Here is a 25,326-nt window from a genome sequence, read left to right on the forward strand (position 1 = left end):
TAAACAACATGTATCACCTCGAATGATGCCTAACACTAATGCAGAATTGCAGAGAATGTGGGTGGTTGGCTGCCACAGCATGGGACTTGTTTGCCACTTGTAGAGTCAATTACAATAACACGTTGCACTGTTTCCCTACAGAGTCTGCATGTAGACATATTGTGAGAGTAAATTTGACATTGGTGCATGATACAGTGTGAATTCTGTATGATCACATTAGTGGTTACAAGTGGCTCACATGTGGGCTGGTGGATTGGTTTGCATGCTCCATCTGTTGTGACGTGTTACATAGATATTATCTGAATTGTACTTGATAATGACAAAAAATTTGAAATTAACTGGTAGCAGGTAAAATTTGAAATTGTCTACAGAACAATGAGTGTTTGCTTTGCAGATATGGTGAAAATTTGGTTGAAATTATGAAGATGTAAGACAATAATTAATTGAAAAATTCTTGCATACACAGTCACTATTCAGGCAAACTATCTAAAAATTAAATTGAAGGTTCTAGGTGAAAGGTTCTATAGCTGGCTTGCCACACAGTGGCTGCCCAAAGTAGCAATGATTGAAGAAAATTTTCAGCTTGTTGCATAGGCATTTGTTCAGTCATCCAAGAAATCTGCAAAAAGAGCTTCTAAGGAACTACAGTTGTTAAAAACACTACATCTGAAGCCTTATATATCTACCTTACTACACGTTGTAATTGAGGATGATCCAGATCAAAGCCATGAATTCTGTAAGTGGTGTGTGATCCGCAGTGAAAGTGATCCTAACTTTTACAAAACAATCCTGTGGTCTAAAGAAGCAAGTATTAAATTAAATGGAAGAGTTAACAGATTCAGCTGCCTGAAAATCCTTGATTTGTTGTTGAGGAGGAGTTAAATGTTCTTGGAGTTTTTGTTTGAAATGTGTAACAAAGGAATGGCAAGCCCATACTTTTTCAGTGGAACCATGACCACAGAAAAAGTATGTTGATTTGTTAAGAGAAGTTATTTAATTACACAGTTCCCATGTACTTGAGGCTGTACAAAACAATCTCATCGGGCAACAAGACAGCACTCCACCATGCAAGGGGTTACAACTCTTTGTGTTTTTGGCTGACAGTTTTTTAAGAATAGGTGGGAAGGCAGGGTAAAATCAGGTGGCCTCCAAGCTTGCTGGACCTCACTCCTTGTTATTTTCAATATGGCAGATACTGAAAGGTAATGTTTTCACTACAAAACTATTCAACTTACAGTATGTAGAGATTTTGATTGAACAAGAATGTGACAACTTTTTGATAATAATGAGGAGTTATGTGACATTAAATCAGTGTTTAAATGTGTGTTAAATGTGTAGATAACAATGGAGGAAACTTTGAACACTTTTAATAGGACAAATTACTTTGTGTAAACCACAATGTAGAGCATTTTCGGTTAACTAACTTTTGCTGCACCCTGTATATCGAGGCTGTGGACCCATACGAAACAAAATTAAGTATATGTAATAAATTAAAAAATATATATACTTCTCAGTATTCTTGAGCCTCATGAAATGAAATGACTGAAATGTTGTGATAGCTGGCACATAACTCGAAATGAGCTTCATCTGACGTCAGGATGGTGTGCAACATTTGTGGATTTTGCAGAATGTTTCGCGTGAAACCCAGTCACGAGGCCTAATTTCCTGACCAATCTGCAGCTTATATGGATGAAAATGGAGTACTTCGTGCAATATTCTCCTGAATGAGCGATCGGACATAAGCACAGTTTGCGCATGATAACAAGCAGATCTTTTTGGGCTTTGAAATAGTGCTGCATGAACATTTTCCACGGCTTCTGGTTCCACACAGTTATTTCACTTCTTCCCAGTTTGCCATTGCAAACAGAACCTGTTGTTCGAAATGGCACCTACCCACATCACAATGGTCCGTCCATCTGGAACTTTCCCATGACTTCCCAAGTTGAAATGTTGCCCAAATAGACGCTGGGTGGCAATACAGAGTCATTATTCTTTAAATAACTTTCAGCAGGAAAGGCACGATGCTGTGCACTTCACTGCTCTGTATCACTGTCACTCTCAAAATGGCAGCTCATTAGTAAATGAATGCGGCACAAGCTGGTGCGCGTTCCTGCAGTACGTCATTGTACTACGCAAGTGAAATTACGCTTAGAACGCTGCCGCACCCTGTATGATATTAATTAAGTAGTAAGAATAGCTAACACTCCTCTTACACATGATTTATCTTCATCTGCAGTACTAATGCAGAAATTAACTGCCATTTTACTTGTTTATTTATCTTTTGTGCATTAGATACTCATCCCAGAAGCCTGAAAACTTATGCCATGTGGAACAGATTGCCCAACAGATGCAAAAGCCCAAATAATTGTTTCTGATTTCATTGGGTCATCAGAAAAATCAGTTATTGATAAACTGAACACTTCTAACTGAGTTTTTAACTTACTGAATGATAATATTGTCTTATTGTTAACTTCTCCATCTGTAATGTCCAAATCATTTATAGAATTTTAAACTGAATATTTTCCTTTTATAAATTACAGAAATGCTGAAAATAAGTGTGTGTTGTTTTTTTTTTTTTTTTTTTTTTTTTTTTTTTTTTTTTTTTTTTTTTTTTTTTGTGGACTGCTGTTACTTATTGCCGGTGTGCAGTATCTTCAGAAAAAAATTGTGAATTTATGAATTCTTAAATGTGTATGGATCACATCGGTTCCTTAGTTTAAGCTGAATAATCTTCTATCACATCTTCTTAGAAAGGAATAGAAAGTATTGAGGCATTTGTCTGTTTCAGGTTGTTATGATGGTAACATTTACGCTGTTGACATTACACAGGGCAGCCTGATTTGGGTATTCTCTGCTGGTGACAAGGTGAAAGGTGGTCCTGTTCTATGTCGTCACCAAACAGCCATTGTTGTTGGGTGCTACAACCACAAATTATATTGTATTAAGGTGCAGGTAAGGACATCTTACAAGACCATTGTGTAGATTGTCTTCTCTTGGCACTGACTAAGCAAGTAATTGTTTAGTATGGAAATGAAGCTCCGGGCCTAATTTTTGTGATTCAATTTAGCACTTTTTCTGCTTTCATAGATGTTACATAGCTTTTAAAAAGATTAAAATTTGCTTCTGGCAATATTAAACAGAATATTATGCATTTGATAGTTGAACTCTGTGCCCTACGTGGAAACATACATAGACTTTTTCTATAGATCCAGTATAATCCTCAAGGTAGCATAAAAACAAAAATGCATACCGTATTTACTCGAATCTAAGCCACACCTGAAAAATGAGACTCAAAATCAAGGAAAAATAATTTTCCCGAATCTAAGCCGCACCTGAAATATGAGACTCTAAATTCAAGGGGAGAGAAAAGTTTTAGGCCGCATCTCCAAATCGAAACAAAGTTGGTCCATTGTAATATGAGACACAATTTAGGTCGAATGAATGACGATACAGCTACAGTAGTTTGGTTCCAGTCGTAACCTTAGCAGTTAAGCTTTACCAGGTAGCCATTGCTATGTGTCAGGCACTCCGTCCGTATTTGTACGGGTGCCCTTCCTTTTTCACTTGCTTCGTCTGGTTTGAATTGATTGCTTACTTTTCTTTGATCTGATAAGTGCCGTTTTCTTTGTTATAGGTGTTTACGTCACTCTAAGCTGAAAATGCATTACTGTTCTGTGTCATGCATTGTTTGTCGCATTCTGATAGTGCGTGTTTACGGCCTGTCGCGGCTCGCGGCATGGCTTGCTTTTGTGCGCACTACCGCCACTTATAATTTAAAAAAAAAAAAAGAGAGGAATCGTCTCATTAGCAAAACAATGGCAAGAGACTGCAATTTGTTGTTACTTACACTGCTGCTTTCTTTGATAGTGATCAACAAGAACCAAATAATACACTGCGTATCATAGAAGATGTTCTGAACGAGAGTTTAGCGAAAATTTTTCTCTGTTTGAAAATCTTTGCAGACACCTCTTTAGTACATTACATTCTGCACAGAAATTAGAGTCATCTTAGATTTAAAAATCTAGTCAATTGCTGTGCTTCATTTCTGACTGTATCACTATTAGGCATAAGAATAATACGAATATAAACATGACATGATATGTATATTCTTCCATCTTTGCTGTTGTCTCACTCTAGTTTCGTAGTTTATTAGGCAGACAGGATTTAAATGAGAGAGCAGCAAACACATAACAAAACATGGCAAAATGTTTATATTCTTATTATTCTTATGGTGAAGAGAATACTGCATGTGATTCACAATTCATAGAAGTTCCTATTAGTAACCATCTCTTCTCACAGGTAGGAAAAAATTCAGAATGTAGAGTTGGCCATATTGATAAACATCCCAAACAGTCTTGCCAGTCGGATTTTCGTAATACATTGAAATGCTGCTACATTCGAAGATGAACAATACGGAATTTGTATTTAGTTCGTTGGATAATGTATGAAAATGCAGTGGTCGAAACTCGGGGCGGAGGAAAAAAGCTCGTCTTCCACCTTTTTTTTTTAAATTTATTTACTGACGCAGAGGATTTATTGCCGGTATTTATCTTTGTGCCTACAAAGCATGCCTGTGTAGCGCTACATATATTCGACGGCATAAGTTAGTTGTGGCGGCACCTACCAACATTTTTCAGAATTTCTGCTTGCTTTGCACTCGATTCTAAGCCGCAGGTGGTTTTTTGGATTACAAAAACTGGAAAAAAAGTGCGGCTTAGATTCGAGTAAATACGGTAATATGAGTGTACAGGAGAACAGATATGTCATGGTTCCTTTCACAGATCATAAGTAAAATGATCTTCAGGTATATGGAATGTGTAAAAAATGTAAAACATTTTCATTTAAAAAATAATATATTTAAGTTGTCACAAACATGTAAATGTATTTACACTAAAGTGCATTAGATAATACGAAGGGACTTCAAAAAGTAATTTACTTATTATTGTTGTGGGCCAAGTAACTTCTTTTGAATGCTGAACTACACTTCAAAGTGATAGAGATATGTGACACTATTATTCAACATAGTCACGAAACCTCTGTAAACAACGGTCGGAACATTCAACCAAGCACTCAATTCTTCGAGTATAGAAATCTGCTCCTTGGTCATGCGCTATTTGACAACTGCTATGTGAACATCCTCATCACTGGAAAATCTGTGATTTCTGTGAATCTGTTCCCCGATTGCTTGGACGTTATCTGTGGTCGATGTTGATCACTTTCCTTGTTTATCAGAATCACGTATGTTTGTGTGGCCTTGGTCAATCTGTAGGCAATATTTCACTATGGTTGGACACAACATTCCATTTGGTCCATATACCATCAGAATGTCATGGTTAATCTGTGTGTCATTTAGATGTTTTGCCCAAAAGAAAGTACTGTCCCATGTACTTCAAATTTGAAATACTTTTCCAGTTACCATGCCATTTCATTCCCACACTGTGGTGCGCCTGATATCTGTAGTGCAGCAGAACTGTGTCTGCAGGAAATCCGGGACGTGTACTCTCTTCCGATAAAGTGCCATTCTTGTTGTGCAACGGGCTTCAAGTGAGACAAAATGTGTAACTTACTTCATGAAATTTCCTCTTAGACAATTTTAGCTCCATCAACCAGAAAACAGTTACAACACTTACACAGTGTGTTACTGCACTGAAGGTGTGCACAAGTTGGATTTTAGATAACACTCACATCATTTGATATTATTGTTAATATATGTATGATTTGTTCTATTAAGATATACTTTAACAAGATGGATTTATTATGTAATCAAGATGATATATTTAGTGTTGAAGTGAAACACTCCATAGAGCACTCGCACTGCCTCAGTTCTGTTAGGCTTATCTAGGTATGTGAAGCTTTTCTTGGTTGGTCCACTAATTTCTTCATTTGTGGTGGAACAACCATGTGTTCAACAAAATCAAAAATTTTAAAACTCTTAGACTTTTGTTGGTTAACAGAGTGAACCAACACTCATCCCATAAAGAAAACATGATTGATATGAGCTTCTAAGGAGTCTTTAGTAAACAGGTACTGTAAGAAAACACATTTTTATGTTCACTATAGTCCCAGGTGGCATCTGAGGGTGTGTTCCTCTTCTTCATACACACATGGTTGTAAATGGGAAAGTGGGATATTTGAAATGAGTAAAATGGCCTTGGACCAGGAGCTTGCACGTGGAAACAGCTGGTTCCATACTGGCAAACATCCTTATGGAGGAGTGATAAATTGGTGAAATATCCAATTATTATGGAGTTATATGACACACTGAATTTCAGTGGATCATAGGTTCTGATCAAATGTAAAGAAGTTGACTTTATTCACCAAAATGTCTGTTCTTCTATTACGTACCGTTGTGGGCTGTTTGAAGTGTCAAATGTTTGTCCATACCATACTAGCATGAAGTAGGTTATACCGAGACCAGTAAAACTTACTTACAGATTGATGAAATTCCCCCTCCTCTTCCCACCTTTGCATAAGTTTTATTTTAACCCTATAAAAATGATTCCAAAGGCAGACATGTACATGCAGATGCCCCACATTATACATACATATGAATTACAGTTCACTAAGAAGCCCGCTGATTTCAGAACAGCAAAATTCGAGAACTGAAGCAGGAAGTCTACCTCAAAGAACAACATGTCACTAATAACTTAAAGATAACCCATTGTGTTCCCTTTTCCCCATCTAGGGGTTGTTTCTGTTTCTACAGAAGAAAAAATATATTGAAACATACAAAATACAGGATGAGTCAAAATTATTGAAGATTGCTTGAGAGAAAGCATTTACTCAGGGTTTTCGTTATACAGAGTCGCAACCTGACCACCAGCATGGTTAATGCACTCAGACCAGCATTCAACAGTACAATTTAGTGCTGGAACACACATTGCTGGGGAAATGTTGGATATTACACTTTGTATCATGTCCTAGAGTTCTACGAGGTCTCTTATTATTGTGCTATACATGTGCTCTTTTATCACACCCAATAATGAGAGCTCACAGGGTGTGAGATCCAGAGGTAGAGGAGGCCATAACAATGGTCCATCATGACCATCCAATGGTTTGGGAATGTCTGATCAAGATAAGCATGAATGGAACTAGAAAAATGGGGTGGTGCACCATCATGTTGGAAATAACCTTCTGATCTAAGTTGCAGAGGGGGCAGGAGGGGGGGGGAGCATGTTATCAATGGCAAACTATTTTGGCATTTGCAAGTATCCAAGTGCATTCACCATTGGGATTGTAAATAAAAATAGGCCAAATACACCAGTAGAGTCACAGCACACCCCATAATCACGTTTATGTTCATGATCGATATGTGGAGTTTCAGTACCCCTGAAAATTGCGTAATGATGATTAACGTGACCACTGGTATGAAAAGTAGCTTCATCACAGAAAATCATATGTCTAACAATGCCTGGCTGCATCCATGTCATTCTATCAGAATCTCACAGCAGTTTATCTGTTTCTGCCAAGTAGTCAAACCTTGAATGATTTTTAGGTGATATGGTTGCATGCCAAGGTCCTTGATTAGATTTAGTTCGCTGTCCTCTGTGGATTCCCTGTTTTCAGACTGTAGTGTACCTCAACAATTTTGATAGACTCTGTAGTATGGCCTCCTGCACTGTAGCAATGTTGACTTCACTTCTGCCAGTTCAGGGGCGTGTCACATTTCTATTTTAATTCTCTGCTACTGATCAAGTTGCCACAAACTTCTAGTAATGTGATAAATTGTTTAACGATTTGGTGGCTGTCTGCTGGAAATCATTCTGCAAACCTTCAATGCACTTCTGTTGCCGACTGCACAACTTCCAAGCTTGCAACCACTCTTCTCTGCTCCAGCATGAATTTGTCAGCCGTGGGTACCAACAACCTGGAATAGAAAATGACACAAAACTAAGATTGTTCACATGATTTTGACTCACCCTGTATAAATGACCTACTAGGCAGCAGAGTATTTGTCTGCTGCTAAATGTTGCTTAAAATAATCATAAAAGCCTTGAGTAGTACAAAAGTAAGTGTATGAGCTGTCTTTAGCAGAACAGAAATTATCCTATTTAACTGTCTCCCCTGTCCATTGATATTGAATGGGTTCCAGATGCATCTGAAAAAACATAAGTCTTTGTGCAAGGTAGACCATCCTGTGTCTGTTAATGGAGAAACTGTATTAACCTCTTGGCATTCACATTTTGAGAGGCCACATTCCCCACCAAAAGGATGCATTAGAGATAGTGGGGTGAACATAAGGATGGCTATGATTTTAAATAACACATCCAATGCCTCTCCTACTTTTTGTACCATCAGTTTAAAGGTAGTTGCTGTGACAGTATGTACCCCTTTCATTTCCTTACCTCCTCATGGGACTTTTGATCAGGAGCTCTCGTCGAAGTTACTGATCAACTACCATGTGTTTGCCCCTTAGTGGACATATCATTAGACAGTGCTCATTGGAGCTCAAATCGAATGTTCTCTAAGAGTAAAGTAGTTTAAAATCCGTTCTACTTCAGAAGATCTATGAATTTTGAATAAAGATTACATATTTCAGCACTGCACCAAAGCCTTTCTTTTACATTTACTTGTCCAATTGCTGTCATTGCTCAACTGATATTACTCTGTGTAAAATCAGTTAAGATATCCACTCTAATGACCTCATCTCATCATAGAAAGTAGGCTGCCGAGTTCAACAAAACTGATTGGGCACAACACAATCTGTTGAATATGTTTAAAATAGGCTAAGTTTCCAGAATTTTCATGTATCTGCTGAGGTTCTTCTGAAAGCTCACAGGAAATCTTAAGAAGCAATCTGTTACTTGATTTGGTGGGCACTGTCTTTCTGCTGTCAAAGGCAGGCAAGCAGCACATCTTGGAGGAGCATTTGAAGTGAATCGAAGAAGTGTCAATAGAAATTCAATAAGAGAAAAATAAACTCTTAGTGAAGCTTTCTGAAATCAGTGAAATGGTGCTATGTAGTCAGGAGTGAACAAGGGTGACCTATGTCAGAGGTATTAAAAGAATTTGACAAAAATAAAGTGATTATCCAGCTAATATGGCATCCTGATCCGAGCTTCCAGAGTTGGTGGTCACGTATGTGTGAGGTGTGCTTGCCTGTGTGAATGAATATGAATGTGTGTGTCTGTGTGTGTGTGTGTGTGTGTGTGTGTGTGTGTGTGTGTGTGTGTCCCTCTTTCTCCTCCTGATTAAGGCTGTGGACTGTCTGCAACTTAACATGTCATCTTTGTTGGTAAGAAGCAATCTGTCTTTTCCTTATATTGTTAATATGGTATAAAATAATAATAATAATTATTATTATTATTATTATTATTATTATTATTTCATGTGGCTCAATGGCTTGGTGCAAGACTCCAATTGGATACCACTTTGGCAGTTTGTATGCCTCTAGCCTACAAAAGTTTTCCAACTGGGAAAGTGGATCTTCAGTTTAACATGGAATTCAAACCACAGGTTCTTTCTGACAACTCCTCACATCATTGAGAGGCGAGTGCTAGGTTGAAATAGAAACTGAAAAATCCTTGGTCTGATTGGAATTCAATCCCATGACCTCTCGGTCTCCATGCATGCGCTTTACTGCTAGACCACCAGGTCCAACATACCGATGCTGAATGATATTTATAGTCTTTCTTTGAAGAAACTGTTCCAATTCTAAGAGCATCTGGTGAAAGTCAGTGGGCCATTTAGGCAATGCACACCTCAAATTCTGAGATTTTGGAGGCCCAGATAAGATATATCCCTACACTCACCATCCAATCTTGGATGTTGCCTGCCATATGAATGAGGGCGTTCCATTTTGGATGATGTAATCTCTTTCTGGAAACAGTCTCTGTACAATTGCATTAATATTCACACCAAAAATGGCTCTTCACTTGGTTTTCAAGAAGTACATAAATAGCACCTCTAACATGAATCTTTTGTTTGTGTTGTTATCACCACACACTCCTCATTGGCTTCTTGGTCTCCAGATGATACTGAATTGTCCTTGCTATAGCCTTCTTAATAAAGGTACCATTCTTCTTCATTACCTTCGTGTCCGAGTCAGCGAATTTAGTACTTATCCCATTGTTGTGTGTAGCAGACAATTTATTTCTTATGAACTGTGTATGTAGTTCTGAGACTATATGAGGAATTGTCATAAAATCACCTCCAAAAAATAACGCATATTTATTTTGTTTGCTTGTCGATTCAAACTGAAATTCTTATCTGCAAACAAAAAAATAAGTACATAACTTTATATGGACACTATAATAATAATAATTATTATTATTATTATTGTTATTGTTATATGTGGCTCAATGGCTTGGTGGAAGACTTCAATTATTATTATTATTGTTGTTGTTGTTGTTGTTGTTATTTCATGTGGCTCAATGGCCTGGTGCAAGACTCAATTGGACGGCCACATTGGCAACTTGGCAAACTGGTGGAGGACATGTTGAACCTATCCCATGTATCCACCTGTCATTTCCTAATTCAGGCCTTTGACACCATATATTAGAGCAAGGACAGGGAAACATGTAAGAACCATATCAGATACCAGCTCACTGTAAGCACTATGCAGAAACTCCTGTGATCATGAAATAAGTTCGTATCTTTATTCTTTGAGGTAATAAGTAAAACCATATGACTGTCCCTCATATACAGTAGATCTGACTACTCATGAAAAATTTGTGCATCTTGCTTTAGATGGAGCAATTAAATGAGCACCCACAATTTGCCTCCATAGGAAGTTTGTCGAGTTTAACAAGACAGCAGTTCACCAGAATACAGTATAATAGTTACAGATGGCTTAGAATATTTCCAAAGATTTTATAGTACAGGGGCAAAACAAAAGGCTACATTCATACATCACAAAGATATCAGAAAACGAGCCTATTCATCCAAATGGACAATTACTTCTGTGTCATGATCACAGGAATCTCTGAATATGAGATGGTATGTGATACAGCTCTTACAAGCTACCGTGGTATTACAGGACTGAATTAGGAAAAGACAGGTGGATGTATGGGACAGATTCCACATGTCCTCCACCAGTTTGCCAACTGCATATGTTTCATAATCTGCAGCTGGATACACATTTAACTAGCCATTGTATGGTGTTTGGCAGTGGAAACTTCAGTCAGTTCCTTGTTACGCTCACAGAAGAAAAACTATTTGACAATCCTACTGTTTCAGTTGTCAGAGGTCTCTTTTGCTCTTATTCTCTTATCATACAACATTCTCACCTGCAAAAAAGAAAGAAGAGCCAGAATAATTTCTTATTTTTTAAATAATACTGGAAACAAGTTCACAAGATAACTCTCATTTTGCAAATGGTATTGAATGTGCTAGGAGTGAGCCAAATAATATGGATCTTCCAGCAAAGTTGCAACTAACTCAGAACTTCGTGGCAGGTCAACATATTTGCTAGACTGGGACTTGATTCCAGAACCTTGCCTTCCATTTTAACAATTCGTTTTAAATGTATATACACTGTGGGAACTCATGTACATAGTGATTCTGAGATGGGTGGCATTGAATGTGTGCAGAAGGTATCTTTCTCATAAACACCACATCTTGTAATATCGTAATGTTGTTTGCTGTTGTTATCTAGATCATACGAATGTTTTCAGCTTTAGTGAAAGCTTTTCCCTGTTTAAACTTAAAACAAATTGTAATGTATTTTACAGGATGGAACTTCTTTGTGGTCTTGTGAACTGAGTAGAGGTGGCATTTGTGCCTCACCATGTGTCAATTCTCACATAGGATTGATTTTTGCTGGAACACTTGATGGTACCATAGCTGCAGTAGAAGAAACATCTGGACAAGTTGTTTGGCAGCGTCATCACTCTGCACCTATATTCTCATCACCTGTCACCTTTCATCAGCCAGATTACTCTGTTGTTGTAGTTGCAGAAGTGCTTGGGATAGTGCACTGTTATGGTGCATCAAAAGGTGATGAGGTTGGTATTAACAAGACAGTGTTTATTATTTAATAAACATTTTGTAGTAGATGTTTAATATATTATTGTCGTGCAGTTTTGCCTAATACATGGGTAAAGATGCAACTCTATCTGACATTGAGTGGCTCGCTTTTTTGTTATCTAGTACAATATGAACCTTGTACTCTTACCCTCCCACACATCACCAGTAAATTTTCAGTCTCTTCTTTAGTTTCAAAAGCTTCAAGAGGTGTAAGATATAAAAAAAAAATTTTTTTACTTACCTTCATTTCCTCGTTGTTGGGTGCAGTACATCTAGGGGTACATTCTTGAGGCTGCAATTTTGACTTTGTGGGCTCCAGTTGACATAATAATTGATGAAGCACTTTCTATTTCTATGACTTTTTTTTCACCTGGTGCAAGTTTTTGTAGTCAGTGCCACTTTGGCAACTTCAGTATTGATGGGGAAGACATGATGATGATGACAACACAACACTTTGTTCCTGAGTGGAGAAAATCTCCCACCTGGCTGGAAATTGAACCCAGATGCCTCACATGGCATTCTGCTCTGCTGACCACTCAGCTATGGAGCGGGGCAACCTAACCTATTAACTTTACAAATTACTATGTCATCATATATACAAAAAGTAACAACAAACAATTTCAGTGTTGAATATCCTAGCTGAAAATATGTATGTAATTTTAAACTGTAGAAGAAAGTTCTTTTGCAATTTTTTAAACCACCAGCAAAATAAATAACCTTGGAATGAGTCTGCTCAGGAGTAAAGGGTCTCTGTAAGAAGATTTGTTCTTTTTGACTCACCTGGCTGGTTTGTTTTGTATCTATTTGTGCTGAAATCAAATTTGTGGATAATGTTCAAGAAACTTAACAATGTTTTGATGCGGTTCTCATGTAGGTCACAGTGCATTTTTTATGATGTTGTATTATGATGGAACCAGTTGACCCACATCATGATTCTTGAAGATGGCAGTGTTGTCCTACTAATACTTTTTGTTGGTTATTTTTGTGAGTAATAAATATATCAATTCTTCTCCATTTCTTCTAGTGTCCCTGAAGAATTTTCTTCTGTTACAGCTGTGGACATTTCAAGCTGGGGGAAATGTCTTCTCATCCCTCTGCTTCTTTGAATCTGCTTGCATGCCTGAAGATAACAGTGGTTTATGTTTGCTGTTTGGTTGTCATGATCACAAGGTAATGATTGCATCAATTGTAAGGAATTACTGTTAAAGTTAGCTGAAGCTCATTTATTTACTCTGTAGGGTCCTATGGACTCATAATGCCAATAATATTCAGGTGCAAGGGAACTGCTGTGTATTGTCACACTTGTTGTCATTCTAACAAAAACCGCACAAAATACATTAATAGCTTACAACCTAGTCCACACCTTGATGACGTAAATGAGATAGATAGCCAACCTAAACCTTACAGACAGATATAGCGAAGCATGGTGACAGCAGTAGTTGTCAGTGAATCACAGTACAGTCTGAAGTGCTTGCATTCTGCCAGATGGCAAGTTATATGAGTATTTTTGCCAGTAGTTCCACCCACGTGACCATCTTCTTGTACTAAATATGTAAAGGTTTATTAAATTACCACACTGGCCAGTACTTACCTCAGCTCAGTACAGCCGATAGATACACACAAAACAAAACCGAAAATTTATGTTCCTAGCTTTCGGAACAAATGTTCCTTCATCAGGGAGGAGAGAGGGGAAAGAAAGGGAAGAAGGGAAAGGAGATTCAGTTACTCACAACCCAGGTTATGAAGCAACAGGGAAAGGAAAATAGGGAGGGTAGCAAGGATGGAGGCATGGTTGTCAGAGGGAAGCCAAAGATATTCTACTGTAAGTACTGTGCCAGCTTCAAACCAAAGAGGATGCATACAGAAGTAAAGAGGTATATAGTATAAAGATAAACACAACTATGCAGGATGAAAAGATGCGTGAATGGCTAAGAGGAAAGGGAAAGAGGAGAAGACTGAAGAGTAAATGGGAGTGAGGTTGTTTAACGTAGGTTCAGTCCAGGGGGATGGCGGGATGAAAGGATGTGTTGGAGTGCAAGTTCCCATCTCCGCAGTTCAGAGGGACTGGTGTTGGGTGGGAGAAGCCAAATGGCACATACAGTGTAGCAGGTTGCTAGGTCCCTAGAATTATGCTGCAGGGCATGCTCCGCTACTGGGTATTGGGCATCTCCTAGGCGGACAGTTCGTCTGTGTCCGTTCATGCGCTCAGCCAGTTTAGTTGTTGTCATGCCGATGTAAAAGGCTGTGCAGTGCAGGCATGTCAGTTGATAAATGACATGTGTAGTTTCACATGTGGCCCTGCCTTGAATTGTGTACGTTTTGCCAGTAGCGGGGCTGGAGTAAGTGGTAGTGGGGGGATGCATGGGGCAGGTTTTGCAGCGGGGTCGGTTACAGGGGTAGGAACCGCTGGGTAGAGAAGGTAGTCTTGGAATATTGTAGGGTTTAACAAGGATGTTACGGAGGTTAGGGGGTCGACGAAAGGAAACTCTGGGTGGTGTGGGGAGAATTTTGTCAAGGGATGACCTCATTTCAGGGGTTGACTTGAGAAAATCATATCCCTGGCGGAGTAATTTGTTGATGTTTTCGAGGCCAGGATAATATTGGGTGACAAGGGGGATGCTTCTGTGTGGTCTGGGGGTAGGAACATTGTTGTTGGACGGGGAGGAATGTATTGCTCGAGAGATCTGTTTGTGGACAAGGTCTGCAGGATAGTTGCGGGAGAGGAAAGCACTGGTCAGGTTATTGGTGTAATTGTTGAGGGATTCGTCACTGGAGCAGATACGTTTGCCACGAATACCTAGGCTGTAGGGAAGGGAGCGTTTGATGTGGAATGGATGGCAGCTATCAAAGTGAAGGTACTGTTGTTTGTTTGTGGGTTTGATATGGACAGAGGTGTGGATGTGAGCTTCAACAAGATGAAGGTCAACATCCAGGAAGGTGGCTTGGGTTTTGGAGAAGGACCAGGTGAAATTCAGATTCGAAAAGGAGTTGAGGTTATGGAGGAAATTAAGGAGTGTTTCTTCACCATGAGTCCAGACCACAAAGATGTCATCTATAAACCTATACCAGGCCAGGGGAAGCAGCTGTTGGGTCTTCAGGAAAGCCTCCTCCATGCGGCCCATGAAGAGGTTGGCATAGGACGGAGCCATCCTGGTTCCCATGGCCGTTCCCCTGATTTGTTTGTAGGTCTGGCCTTCAAAAGTGAAGTAATTATGGGTGAGGATGAAGTTGGTAAGTGTGATGAGGAACGAGGTTTTTGGAAGATCTTCGGGTGGGCGTTGGGAGAGGTAGTGCTCAAGGGCAGAGAGACCATGGGTATGTGGGATGTTTGTGTAAAGGGATGTAGCATCTATGGTGACAAGAAAGGTTTCAGGTGGGAGAGGAGTGGGAATGGATTTGAGGCGTTCTAGGAAATGGTTTGTGTCTTTGATGTAGGATGGGAGTCTGCGGGTGATAGGTTGGAGGTGCTGGTCTACCAGAGCTGAGATACGTTCGGTTGGGGCTTTGAAGCCTGCTACAATGGGACGGCCAGGATGGTTCTCTTTGTGGATTTTGGGTAATAGGTAGAAGGTAGGGGTACGTGGCTCAGGTGGAGTGAGTAATTCTATGGAAGCCGTTGTGAGGCCTTGTGAGGGACCTTGGATTCTTAGGATTTTTTGCAGCTCAGTCTGGATGGAGGGAATGGGATCCTGGGTAACAGCTTTGTAGGTTGAGGTGTCGGAGAGTTGACGCAGTCCTTCTGCCACATACTCCACACGGTCAAGTACGACAGTTGTGGAGCCTTTGTCCGCCGGGAGGATGACAATAGAGCGGTCTATTTTCAGCTCCTTAATGGCACGGGATTCAGCTGGGGTGATGTTGGGGGTTGTTGGGATGTTCTTCAAGAAGGACTGGGAGGCAACACTGGATGTGAGGAATTCCTGAAATGTCTGCAAGGGATGGTTTTGGGGGAGGGGAGGAGGATCCCTTTGAGAAGGCAGTCGGAACTGTTCTAGACAGGGTTCAACACTGGGTCTAGTATTTGGGGGCTGTGTTTGGGTAGTGAAGTGGTATTTCCAGTTGAGGTTCCGGGTGAATGAGAGGAGATCTTTAACCAGGGCAGTGTGGTTGAATTTAGGCGTGGGGCTAAAGGTTAAGCCTTTTGACAGAACAGATGTCTCTGGAGGAGAGAGGGATCTGGATGAGAGGTTTAGGACTGAATTGGGACTGGCGATATGTGGCATTTGACTGTGGTTATAGTTGAGATTTGGTCTGTGTGGGGTATGTGGTGGGATGGGGAGATTGAGTAGGGTGGCTAGGCTAGGTTTGTTGGCTATTTAGTTGTCTTCCTTTGGTATTGAACATTACCAACACAATTTCTTTCTTTCTCGTCCTTCCCTCCGCATTTTATTCCTTCTTATGATTACTATTTCAATTTTAGTTATTTAATTTCCCTACCCACCAGTTACCCACTATGTACCCTAATCCTATACCACATTATTTACATTCATTCCGGAAACATGCATTCACCGTAGCCAAATTGCAATCCCACATACTTTTCCTCCGGTCCTGCTTAACCTTTGGAATTACCCCTAAAGGGCTTACCTTAAAAGTTCCCGTCTCCGGGTGCAATTCCTTCTTCCACCAGTCTCTCCTGGACTTCCAGAACCTTCAATCCTTAGCCCTTACCCAACTTGTCCTGAATCTCTACACTACTTCATGTAACCACCACTCCCAACAGCTCCTATCTCTCTTCAAAGTCCTCCACCTCTCAAACCCTTGCTTGGAGAACACACTCAAGAACATCATCCTAGAAGCCAGCTGCAAACTTGAGTTCCATGCCACACAACACCTGAAAAAACTATCCACAGTGCTAGTGCAACACCTAAGAAGTGGGGTCCCTCTCCCTATCCCTCACAAACACCAACCACAACAGAACCTTCAACAAACCCCCCTCATAGCCAACAAACCTAGCCTAGCCACCCTACTCAATCTCCCCATCCCACCACATACCCCACACAGACCAAATCTCAACTATAACCACAGTCAAATGCCACATATCGCCAGTCCCAATTCAGTCCTAAACCTCTCATCCAGATCCCTCTCTCCTCCAGAGACATCTGTTCTGTCAAAAGGCTTAACCTTTAGCCCCACGCCTAAATTCAACCACACTGCCCTGGTTAAAGATCTCCTCTCATTCACCCGGAACCTCAACTGGAAATACCACTTCACTACCCAAACACAGCCCCCAAATACTAGACCCAGTGTTGAACCCTGTCTAGAACAGTTCCGACTGCCTTCTCAAAGGGATCCTCCTCCCCTCCCCCAAAACCATCCCTTGCAGACATTTCAGGAATTCCTCACATCCAGTGTTGCCTCCCAGTCCTTCTTGAAGAACATCCCAACAACCCCCAACATCACCCCAGCTGAATCCCATGCCATTAAGGAGCTGAAAATAGACCGCTCTATTGTCATCCTCCCGGCGGACAAAGGCTCCACAACTGTCGTACTTGACCGTGTGGAGTATGTGGCAGAAGGACTGCGTCAACTCTCCGACACCTCAACCTACAAAGCTGTTACCCAGGATCCCATTCCCTCCATCCAGACTGAGCTGCAAAAAATCCTAAGAATCCAAGGTCCCTCACAAGGCCTCACAACGGCTTCCATAGAATTACTCACTCCACCTGAGCCACGTACCCCTACCTTCTACCTATTACCCAAAATCCACAAAGAGAACCATCCTGGCCGTCCCATTGTAGCAGGCTTCAAAGCCCCAACCGAACGTATCTCAGCTCTGGTAGACCAGCACCTCCAACCTATCACCCGCAGACTCCCATCCTACATCAAAGACACAAACCATTTCCTAGAACGCCTCAAATCCATTCCCACTCCTCTCCCACCTGAAACCTTTCTTGTCACCATAGATGCTACATCCCTTTACACAAACATCCCACATACCCATGGTCTCTCTGCCCTTGAGCACTACCTCTCCCAACGCCCACCCGAAGATCTTCCAAAAACCTCGTTCCTCATCACACTTACCAACTTCATCCTCACCCATAATTACTTCACTTTTGAAGGCCAGACCTACAAACAAATCAGGGGAACGGCCATGGGAACCAGGATGGCTCCGTCCTATGCCAACCTCTTCATGGGCCGCATGGAGGAGGCTTTCCTGAAGACCCAACAGCTGCTTCCCCTGGCCTGGTATAGGTTTATAGATGACATCTTTGTGGTCTGGACTCATGGTGAAGAAACACTCCTTAATTTCCTCCATAACCTCAACTCCTTTTCGAATCTGAATTTCACCTGGTCCTTCTCCAAAACCCAAGCCACCTTCCTGGATGTTGACCTTCATCTTGTTGAAGCTCACATCCACACCTCTGTCCATATCAAACCCACAAACAAACAACAGTACCTTCACTTTGATAGCTGCCATCCATTCCACATCAAACGCTCCCTTCCCTACAACCTAGGTATTCGTGGCAAACGTATCTGCTCCAGTGACGAATCCCTCAACAATTACACCAATAACCTGACCAGTGCTTTCCTCTCCCGCAACTATCCTGCAGACCTTGTCCACAAACAGATCTCTCGAGCAATACATTCCTCCCCGTCCAACAACAATGTTCCTACCCCCAGACCACACAGAAGCATCCCCCTTGTCACCCAATATTATCCTGGCCTCGAAAACATCAACAAATTACTCCGCCAGGGATATGATTTTCTCAAGTCAACCCCTGAAATGAGGTCATCCCTTGACAAAATTCTCCCCACACCACCCAGAGTTTCCTTTCGTCGACCCCCTAACCTCCGTAACATCCTTGTTAAACCCTACAATATTCCAAGACTACCTTCTCTACCCAGCGGTTCCTACCCCTGTAACCGACCCCGCTGCAAAACCTGCCCCATGCATCCCCCCACTACCACTTACTCCAGCCCCGCTACTGGCAAAACGTACACAATTCAAGGCAGGGCCACATGTGAAACTACACATGTCATTTATCAACTGACATGCCTGCACTGCACAGCCTTTTACATCGGCATGACAACAACTAAACTGGCTGAGCGCATGAACGGACACAGACGAACTGTCCGCCTAGGAGATGCCCAATACCCAGTAGCGGAGCATGCCCTGCAGCATAATTCTAGGGACCTAGCAACCTGCTACACTGTATGTGCCATTTGGCTTCTCCCACCCAACACCAGTCCCTCTGAACTGCGGAGATGGGAACTTGCACTCCAACACATCCTTTCATCCCGCCATCCCCCTGGACTGAACCTACGTTAAACAACCTCACTCCCATTTACTCTTCAGTCTTCTCCTCTTTCCCTTTCCTCTTAGCCATTCACGCATCTTTTCATCCTGCATAGTTGTGTTTATCTTTATACTATATACCTCTTTACTTCTGTATGCATCCTCTTTGGTTTGAAGCTGGCACAGTACTTACAGTAGAATATCTTTGGCTTCCCTCTGACAACCATGCCTCCATCCTTGCTACCCTCCCTATTTTCCTTTCCCTGTTGCTTCATAACCTGGGTTGTGAGTAACTGAATCTCCTTTCCCTTCTTCCCTTTCTTTCCCCTCTCTCCTCCCTGATGAAGGAACATTTGTTCCGAAAGCTAGGAACATAAATTTTCGGTTTTGTTTTGTGTGTATCTATCGGCTGTACTGAGCTGAGGGAAGTACTGGCCAGCCCCTCTATCTCTTTGTTAGTATTATTTATTTATTTTGCTACATGTTTCGAGGGAATACCTCATCTTCAGGCTAAATGGCATTACAAAAACAATTTCACTCTAAGATTATACTGATGTTACATAGTCTTTTCATTAATGCTGTGGTTATCTACAGGATAACTGTCGTGACGTTTGCTTAGGGGGTGGTAGGCAGTCACGCGACATTTGTCGATACCATACAGCTGGCAGAGTTGGGCGAAGACTGCCAATTCAAACTGCCGGCCCTGGTCAGTGGTGACGGTAGTGGGGCAGCCAAAGCGGGAAATCCAGGAAGAAACAAAAGCCTTAGCCATGGTTTTGGCGGTTATGTTGGTGAGAGGTACGGCCTCTACCCATGACTTTGTCGTGCTGACAGGTGATGCAGTTTCTGGGCCCAGGTCTGACAGTCGCACTTTATGTTTTGCGACACAAATTGTTCAGACACGAGGTGTGTCAATGACTTAATTCCGGGGTATCCAAGAGAATGTAGTGTGTCAACCACTGAATGGCAGAGGGGGGTGGGAATGAGGAGTTGGAGGGTGCCAGTGGAGTTGTACCAGATCTCCTCTCAGACGCCGGCAAATTTTGCTTTCAAAGACAGCAAAGTGGAGATGCTGTTGAAAAGTTGCTGTGTGTCTTCGTCCTGATTCTGTAGGGACGTGAGGTCAGAAAGGTCGACGACCTTCAAGTGGAACACACTTGATAGGGATGGGGGAGCCGTGGGTAACACTGTGTGGTTGAGACTGGAGTTACATGAGATAGGTGTGGTATTGCTAACCTATGTGCTGTTGTCGGCAGAGTGGCCAGGTGTAGCAGATGAAGACTCGGATGTCGGCACTGCTGAGCGGTGTGAATTGATGCGGGTGGTTATTGTGGCAAGCTCGTCCTCGGTGCGTGCAATGTGATATTTCAAAATGGCGTTCTCACAGCAGAGGGTGGATGTCTTGGCACTTCCTGCCAGGACACGATTCACGGTTGCACATGTTGTGCTCGCAAGAGCCGCACACTGATGCAGTACACAGTTAACGGCATTCACACTCAGAACAGATGTCGGAGCATGGTCACACGGGAACAAAGTTTGGAGACAGTTGGTGGTGTGATAAGAAGTTGAGTCCCAGGATCGGTTCTTCGATGTCCACCACGTGGAAAATCCAGGGGAGGGAGAGGCCGTTAGAGAGGCAGAGTTGAAGCTCGATGGATCTGCATGTCTGGAGTGCAGATGAGTTCATGGCTCACAGGAGAGAGCATGTGCATGTGAGGGAGTGTGTGACCATCTATTATGTATGATTGAGATGTCAGCACTGGTGTCCACGAGGAAGATGTGACTCGAAGAATAGTCCTTGATGTAAAGATGGCCGTTCGACAGGACAGAGGCATGGATGGAATGTAGCATGGGGTGGTGCTTATCAGCTGATTGGCTTCTCGGATGATTGCATGGGGGGGTAGCACTTTTTTGCATCTTCGCTGTATACAGTGTGGTACCAACAGTGAGGGTATGTTTGCAGAGGAGGTGGCCAGTTGTCATCGATGTGTTCAGGTTCGTATGCCAGGGCAGAGATGAACCTGGAGATCTGTAGGCAGTTTTGATAACCACCCCGACCACAGGGTTTCGTCCAGCATCATCTGCTTGCTGACCAGGAGGCATAGCTGGTGCCAAAGCTGTGATGGGGTGCATTCACTGAGATGTTTCTCATACAGTGACCAGAGAATAACCTCTTGTGGGGAATGTGAGATGCAGTGTAATATCTGCATTAAATTCATTTGGCAGAGAGATAAAGAGTGCAACTGTTATATTGCTTCACTACCCCATCACTGGTTGTAATCATAAGAGTTTAATGTATAAACTGTTACTTTACACTGTATTCTACAAAAAATAAACAGATATCTCTTTATGCTGAATTCATGAAAAAGACATTTATAATGACTCATGATGAGATTATCAGACTGTTGGCAAACTACATTATTGCTTCCAAATCACTAAGAGTATTGAATTAAATAATATCAGCTTCCAGCTTGTATGTTTAATTATACATTGTATTATTTGTTTGTCAGCCCAGCTTATGACTTGTACTTTTTAAACAGTAACTGTTAGTTGTAGAGTGTGAGCAAGAGTTCATAGCTTTGACAGTTGTAACCCAGAGAAAGTAATATCCGTATGAAACTTCATGCAACGATCTAATATCATGAAAAGAAATATTCCGTAGTTTTATCTTTTGTGCTTTTTTACAGGTGTATTGCTTGGCTACAAATGGACAGTTGTTGTGGACAACTAAACTGGATTCACCTGTTTATGCAACACCCTTTCCTTTTAGTACTGTCAACAGCAAAGTAGATTTTGTTGCTGTAGCTTCTACTTCTGGTGCCCTATGCATCCTTCAAGCAAAATCAGGTTTGTCAAACATCATAATACATATTGCCTTGATGAATTAAACTTACTAGCAATAATTAGGCATTAATACATGTTCTTTTGTCTTAAATTAGAACAAACTGTAGCTATGTATCTGTTCTGTGTTGAAGAATTAGTCAGTGAATCACACCCCACAAATTTTTCTCAGAACATGTTTGTAGAATATGGTGACAATATGCATCAACATTTCTTTTATATGTAGTCTACTGTTTTTCTGCTTAATCTTCAACTCGTTTTATCACCTTACACAGCATTGTATAAGAGCATGGATTCCCTTTTGGTAAAGGCTCTTGTCCTGTGCTCATAAGAATGTTTTCACTGTTAGATTTACACTCTCATCATTTTCAAAGAATGTCCTACATAGAGAATCCTTCAGTCGCCCAAACAAATGGAAGTCAAAGGGTGTTTAGTCTGAGCTGTAGAATGGATGAGGGCAATGATGTCCAACCCAATTTGTCAGCATGTTCCCAGGTTTTAAGACTTATGTGTCAGCATGCATGTTGTGTTGTAGGAATATTTCTTTTAGACTTTTGTCAGACCGAACTGTTTGGAACCGCTTCTTGAGTTTGTTTACAGTCTTAAAATATGCTTCTGAATTAAGGGTTGACCATTCTGGCAACACATCCACAAGAATGAGACCATGACTATCTCAGAATATCGTCATGACTTTTCCATTAGAGGGAGCTGCCTTGAATTTCTTCTTTGTTGGTGTTTTGCTTCTGGCTCAAAGTGATGCACCTAGGTTTTGTTACCTGTAAGAATCCATGAACAAAGATCACATCATTGGCCTCAAACTGTTCCAACACCTAAGATTAAACAACTTTTCTTTGACTCTTGTGGTTTGGTGTGAACTTTTGTGGAACACATCTTGAACAAAGCTTTTAATATCCAAGAGTCTCAGTCACTTCACATGCAGTTCCAGTGCTCACCTATATCTGTAAAGCCTATTGTCAAGTTGTGATGTGCACGTCTGCACAAATAATGGCATCTGCACGACTCACTTTGTTGGAAGCAGTGGCTGTGACAGAACCATCTCAAAATTGGTCAGTCATGGAACTCAGTTTTTGCACTTCATGGTACTTTGACTCCCTTTACTAATCACCCAGCAGTACTCCTATTAACTGCATCATTGCCATAAAATGCACACAAACATTTGTGGATGTTCACCATTGTTTCTTTTTCCACTTCAAGAATTTAGTTACAGCACATTGCTTGTAATGAATGTCATGTGTAAACACCATTGTGATGGTTCACTACGGCTGTGCTTTTTATCAGCAGTGTTCATAACTTCGCTCACATGCAGAAGAAACTTCCGATTTTAAGTACCAGGAAGGATTGGGGCATTATTTATTGAACAACCAATGTATTTATGTGAATCAGTTGTTTTGGTGCCAAGGCTCATAATTCCATTACAGACTTGTAACAACTCACCGCTGACAAGGAATGTTTATGTGATTAACTTCATTATCAGGAGTCACCTAAGAAATTTTGACAGTAATAAATAACATCTGTGCTATAACCAAAATTATTGCAGTGTGTAAACATTTCTGAGTGAATTCTTCCATTAAACCTCTTCTCTAACTGTAGTTAATAGCTAAAATTTTATTTTGATTTGTAATGCCACTGTTGAATGACAGTGCAGTAGTGAGCTGTCAATGGCACGTGTTATATGGGCAGTTTGCCTCAGGAAGCCCAGATACCAGGTTGGCACTTTTTACTTACTGCCTCCCCTTATCTTTTGGCAAGTGAGAAAATTTTTCTTACATTTCATTTTCTTTATTTGGCTGCCTCTTCATTCATTATCTATCTCTGCTAAAGACAAAAACAGTATAATATTTGTAGCCATGTTCCTTATGGAGCCATGCTTTAAAATAAATTTTAAAGGTTAGCACAGATTTGTTACCCATCCCTGGGCTGCCTCTCTGGTCAAGTCTACTCTGTCAGGAGAGGGTGTTCCCTCACATTTTCAAAACAGTGCCTTGATCTCATTGGAAATATTCCTCTGCAAAACCATTCTAGAGGATACCACTTCACGATTTCACATCATCCCACATTACCTTGCTCTGCACCTCATGCTGGAAAATGTTACATCATAGTTTTTCTGTACTTATAATGAATAAACAAGCTATGAAACTGATTAGTATGATGACACTCATTCTTCTGTTATGGCAAGCAAATTGAAATGGTTAAATTTTTCTATATGAACTGGAGGCCCAGATGTGTATTGTCATTCAGTATTTGGATTTCAAGATGTAATGACAGAACTGCCAGCTATTATGGATTGTCCATGATTGTTATAGATCACCTTAATTACAGGGTAACAGGGAATCACTAAAAAATTATGGAAATAGAATTTTACAATTCGATGTTTTTCTAAAAAAAATGGAAAAGGTACTAAAATGTTTTGTAGAGTGTAATAATTACCTTCCTGAGTACTTAGTAAACCTGTCTATGGATGAGTTTGTCATCAAAGCTTACTAAGATAGTGACGAGTGGTGACAAAAATTTTTTATGCTGCACATATCAGCTTAAAGGATAGGAATAAAACTGCTTCCAAACAGAAGTGACAAAGTGACATCACAGGGTTCAATGTTTTCTTCTGTAAGCTTTTGGTGTTTTTCTAACCAGGTTAGGTCATAAGATGCCTATTTCTTGACTGAGGCCTATTTCAACACCTGTGAAGAACTCTTCCTCTGAGGTTTGTTGTACCACCTTCCTTGCATCCCACTAGTGCCTGATGCCCAGCTGCTGCTCCCAACCACTGTGTGTCATCCTCTCTAACCTTGCTGGCTACAAATAAATTTTGCCCTGACAATTGTGTATCATGAAAAATCCAGTGCTGTCTAGACACCAGTGTGCACCTCACACTAATTGTATTAGTGAACATAAAACTTACATCACTTTGCTGGAACTTACACAGTGTTTTCAATTTTTTAAAGTTTAAAAAAAAAAGTTTAAAAGTTATACTACACTACTCTAATTAACATAGCTGTAAAATCTACTTCTGTAGATAATTCTTCCATGAATATAGACAAGGAGAAGATTTAACTCCCCCTACAAAACCTTGATCTCCACTTACTGTACTTTCAGTATTGTTGACAATGCAATGGAAACCATTTACAGCATGTATCTTTTAGATATGAATTCATTCTTTTTATCAATATGTAGATAATCCCTCAGCAGATTTTGTAGATCATACATTGCTTATCAGTAACCTCTTTTTATACATTGAGTCAGAAGATGTTGGGTGGCTGATT

At 40.8% G+C, this 25,326-nt stretch overlaps 1 protein-coding gene across 2 annotated transcripts in view; it reads left to right on the forward strand.

Annotated features, from left to right (window-relative positions):
* LOC126176933 (beta-alanine-activating enzyme) overlaps nucleotides 1-25,326 on the forward strand; it is a 178,095-nt gene that overhangs the window by 150,147 nt on the left and 2,622 nt on the right. For both annotated transcript variants that reach the window (XM_049924124.1, XM_049924125.1), the window contains exons 11-14: nucleotides 2,789-2,952; nucleotides 11,673-11,945; nucleotides 13,021-13,137; nucleotides 21,892-22,051. In XM_049924124.1, the coding sequence (XP_049780081.1) occupies nucleotides 2,789-2,952; nucleotides 11,673-11,945; nucleotides 13,021-13,137; nucleotides 21,892-22,051 (714 nt within the window). The remainder of the gene's footprint in view (nucleotides 1-2,788; nucleotides 2,953-11,672; nucleotides 11,946-13,020; nucleotides 13,138-21,891; nucleotides 22,052-25,326) is intronic.

This window comes from Schistocerca cancellata, chromosome 3 (genome assembly GCF_023864275.1).
Source record: "Schistocerca cancellata isolate TAMUIC-IGC-003103 chromosome 3, iqSchCanc2.1, whole genome shotgun sequence".
NCBI lineage: Eukaryota > Metazoa > Arthropoda > Insecta > Orthoptera > Acrididae > Schistocerca > Schistocerca cancellata.